Here is a 3839-nt window from a genome sequence, read left to right on the forward strand (position 1 = left end):
TCTTTCAGCAGCAGGGTGACATGTTGGTGATACCCTGCCCCAGTGAGCAGTCTCGCCGCTGCATTTTGCAACCAGCTGCATCTTCCAGACCAACCTCAAGGGCAACCCCACATAGAGTGCATTACAGTAATCCAGCCTGGAGGTTACCAGTGCATGGACAACAGTGGTCAGGCTATCCAGGTCCAGAAATGGCTGCAGCTGTCTTACCGGCCGCAACTGGTAAAAGGCACTCCTAGCCATGGAGGTCACCTGGGTCTCTAGCGACAAAGATGGATCATTACCATTGGACACATCATTAGCAGGGCTCTATGACCAGCTCACACACATGCTTTTTACACAAGATGGAGTTTGTCTGAATCTCTCTATTGTCTCCAAGAACAAAAGAAATGATTTTGTCACTGGAGACCTAAAAACTTGTATTTTCTTTTTTCTACCACCAGAGAGCATTGCTCTTGTTTCTGTTGTGCACCTGAACCTTGTGAGAGACAATTTGGGGAAGCACTGGAAGCATTGTGCTCGTCAACTGGGCTTCAGTGACCCAGAAGTGGATGAAATTGACCATGACTATGAACGGGATGGACTAAAAGAAAAAGTTTATCAAATGTTTCAGAGGTGGCTGATGAAGGAAGGAAGCAAAGGAGCAACTGTGGGAAAGCTGGCCAGAGCCCTCTCTGCTTGCAAGAGGAGAGACCTCCTAGTCAAAATAAGGCAGGAGTCTGAAATGAGTAACAAATGAGACCAATAAAACAGCAGGAACATTCTTCCAATTTGGAGGTTTTCTACAAGGGAAAACAGGGACATTTCGCTTTACAATATGTTGAGAGCCGTTATTAAAGTTCTGATGCTGCCAGAATTAAAAGACGCTTATGCAAGCAGAATAATGAAAATACAAAGATGGATTTTTAATTTTTTTTTATTGTTTTGCTTTGTCACATTTGGGTTTCCATAGCAGTGCCATGCTCTCTGAAACAATGCCAAGAAAATATACTTATATATATTTTATAACATGTTGAATTGTTGATGCATTTGTATAATTTTAATTAATATATAGATATAAATGAATGTAAGACTGTTCCCCTGGATTATAAGTAAAAAAATATTTCTTAGATACAAAAATGACAGTGTATATCAATCTTAAATAGCGAATTACTTGTGCTAGCACATTGCAAGAAGATTGAGGAACACTGTCCTTACTAGCTCTACTACTGCCATTACTGTTTATGGTAATTTCATTGGGAGGAGTTGGCATTTGACAGGGAGTGATGAGTGTTGATTCTAGGGGCCATTTTTGCAGAAAGGGAACAATACTGAGGGTGGCACATGGTATTTCCCTGCAGATAACAAGCAGAACATGTGTGATGTGCTACGTTATATCTAATCAGAGAAAATAATGAGGTAGAGACTGGCTTTACAACTGCCTATGACTTCCAGAAAAGCAGAACTTTTGCTATTGGGAGCAGGGAGGAGCTTTCCCTTGGCAAATATACTTGTGATATTCTGAAATGCCACATGAAATTTAGAACACCTGCTGAGAAAGGGAGGTCATGCAGGACTAAGCAACGTTCAAGAAACTGCAATAGAAGCAGGGAGGGGCAGGCAGGGAATGAGGTCAGTGTGCCTAGGGCTAGGCACATAGGCAACAGCATGTACTGATATGCCTGTACCCACTTAGAAAGCAAGTCATAGTACCAGCACACAACAGCTGAATGATGGATCTGTGAAAGGAAAAGAGGCAGTGAAGGAGATCCCATCAGTTCTTGATAGGGCCCAACAAGGATGGATGACAGTTCCACACAGAAGACCGGTGTTGCAGTTGCAGAAGGAAAGTCTTGTTATTCAGACAAAACAGTTTTATGACAGCAGCCCAGAATCAGGGATGGTGACCCTCTTGCTTGCCTTGACATTTTTTGATTGATTAAAAAAATGCATCTGTGCAGATCTATAGCTTGATCCGGCCAAAGTTCACAGATGTTCATGGGGCTTGCTCCTAAGAAAATGTGTACAGGATTGCAGACTTGGTCTGGTTGATAATTGTAGCTCAGAGTTATGATCATTATTTTGTACTGTGCACATTGCAGGGATTGTGCTAGTCTCTGTTCTCTTTTGGACTAATAGCTGTTAGCATGAAGATCAATCAGCCCTCCCTCTGCCCCTGGTTTTGTGGGTGTCAGACTTGCTGCACCATAGATATGTGAGTATCCCATTCATATTTTGCCAAATCCATGGCAAAACCTCTCAGTTCAAATCTGGCTTGGCATGGCAGCAGGAGCTTTGCAAAGGAAAGAACAGCAGGATCATTCTAGAAAAGCCAGAATAGGAGGTTTTGTAATGGCAGTGTTTTTTGCCAACAAACTCGTATGTTGGGTGAATTGTATGTATTAAAAAGGCATACAAAACCATTCTAGTTGTGTCATTCTCAGTATGTTAGCCATGGTTGCAAGGAGACCAGAGGATTTCCCATCCCATCACTCACAAGAATCTCCCTGAGCAATTTCAACTGCACAAACAGAAACCACAGTTAAAGATAATTAGGTTCTCTCTCAACTATGGAAGCAGCCTCAAATCCTGGTTAAGAAAGAACCCAATAAAGGCTGGCAGGAGAAATGTGAGCCACATGAGAGAAGGAACGCAAAATCCAATGCCTCCCAATCTTTTATTGTGTAAACGATTTTAAAAACTGTTTTTAACTGCTGTTTCATTTGTTTTGTTTTTAGTTTTTCTGGTTGTATTTTTATCTTATTTTATATTGTGTGGATTTTGTGGAAGCCATCTTATGTACTTTTGTAGAAAACCAGGTTATAAAAAAATATTTATGGAGCTAATAAACTAAGAAACACTGTGGGGTAGTAGTTACGAATATCAGACTAGGATTGTGGAGGCCCAGGTTTAAATCTCCACTCAGCCAATAAGTGCACTGGGTGTCACTGTCGGCCTAACCTAACTCACAGGATTGTTGTGAGAGGAAAAAGGGGGGATTGGGCCATGTATACCAACGAGCACAAATGCAATAGATTTATTTATTTCATTTATATCCCACCTGTCCTCCAAAGGACTCCTCTCTCCCCCCCGCCCCTCTATTTTATCCTTGCAACAACCCTGCGATACAGTGATTAGGCTCTGATGCAGTGACTGACCCAAGGTCACCCAGGGTACTTCTTGGCTGAGGGGGGATCTGAATCCTGGTCTCCATGTCCTAATCCAACACTAACCACTATAATCCACTTGGCTGGATTAGGCTAAATGTGGCTCAAGGAAGTTTACTAGCAGGGCACAAATGACCTCTCACAATTGCACCCAGTAAATTGTATTATGACACTGCATTTGGACATGGAGGCTCCATTTAACCTTGATTATTCCTGCAGCCACCAATTAGTTCTCTCCTCACAAATTTGACTAATCTTTCAAAACCATTGGCCATGAATTCAATAAAGTCATCCTATATTATGTGAAATAGTACATCCTCTTTTCTGTCCTAAATCGCCAGTCAGTTTCTTTGGATGATAATGAGCTCCAGTATTAGAAGACAAGGAAGAAAACGTCTGTCTGCTTTGTCAGCAAGGAAATGAAATGGCATTCCAATCGTCTCTTCCCGGTCCAGGTGTCCTGTGGCCAAGGCCAGCCACGTTGTTTTTTTAAATTTTTTGGCACTGGTGACAGAAAATCCCACAAGCATCTCTACCCCTCTCTGGTAATAAACATGCAGAAATAAATAAAACAATAAACAGAGCATACCCAAATCGGCCGCCTCGCCCTGCGTAATAAGAGTAGGGCCGGCCTTGTTTCTCAGAAAAAAAGGAGGCAATAGCGGCTCTCCTGCAGTTTAAAACAGGCGAGGGACA

General features: G+C 42.2%; 1 protein-coding gene across 6 annotated transcripts in view; it reads left to right on the plus strand.

The window, feature by feature from the left end:
• RIPK1 (receptor interacting serine/threonine kinase 1) overlaps nucleotides 1-3415 on the plus strand; it is a 29551-nt gene extending 26136 nt beyond the window's left edge. For 4 of the 6 annotated variants that reach the window (XM_061590811.1, XM_061590801.1, XM_061590827.1 and 1 more), the window contains exon 12: nucleotides 441-3414. In XM_061590811.1, coding sequence (XP_061446795.1) covers nucleotides 441-736 — 296 coding nt within the window. In that variant the 3' untranslated portion in view covers nucleotides 737-3414. Of the gene's footprint in view, nucleotides 1-440 lie in introns of all 6 variants that reach the window. The other 2 variants (XM_061590845.1, XM_061590837.1) reach the window with 1 other exon arrangement.
• The last annotated feature ends 424 nt before the right edge of the window (nucleotides 3416-3839 follow it).

Source organism: Rhineura floridana, chromosome 1 (genome assembly GCF_030035675.1).
Source record: "Rhineura floridana isolate rRhiFlo1 chromosome 1, rRhiFlo1.hap2, whole genome shotgun sequence".
Taxonomy (NCBI): Eukaryota; Metazoa; Chordata; class Lepidosauria; order Squamata; family Rhineuridae; genus Rhineura; species Rhineura floridana.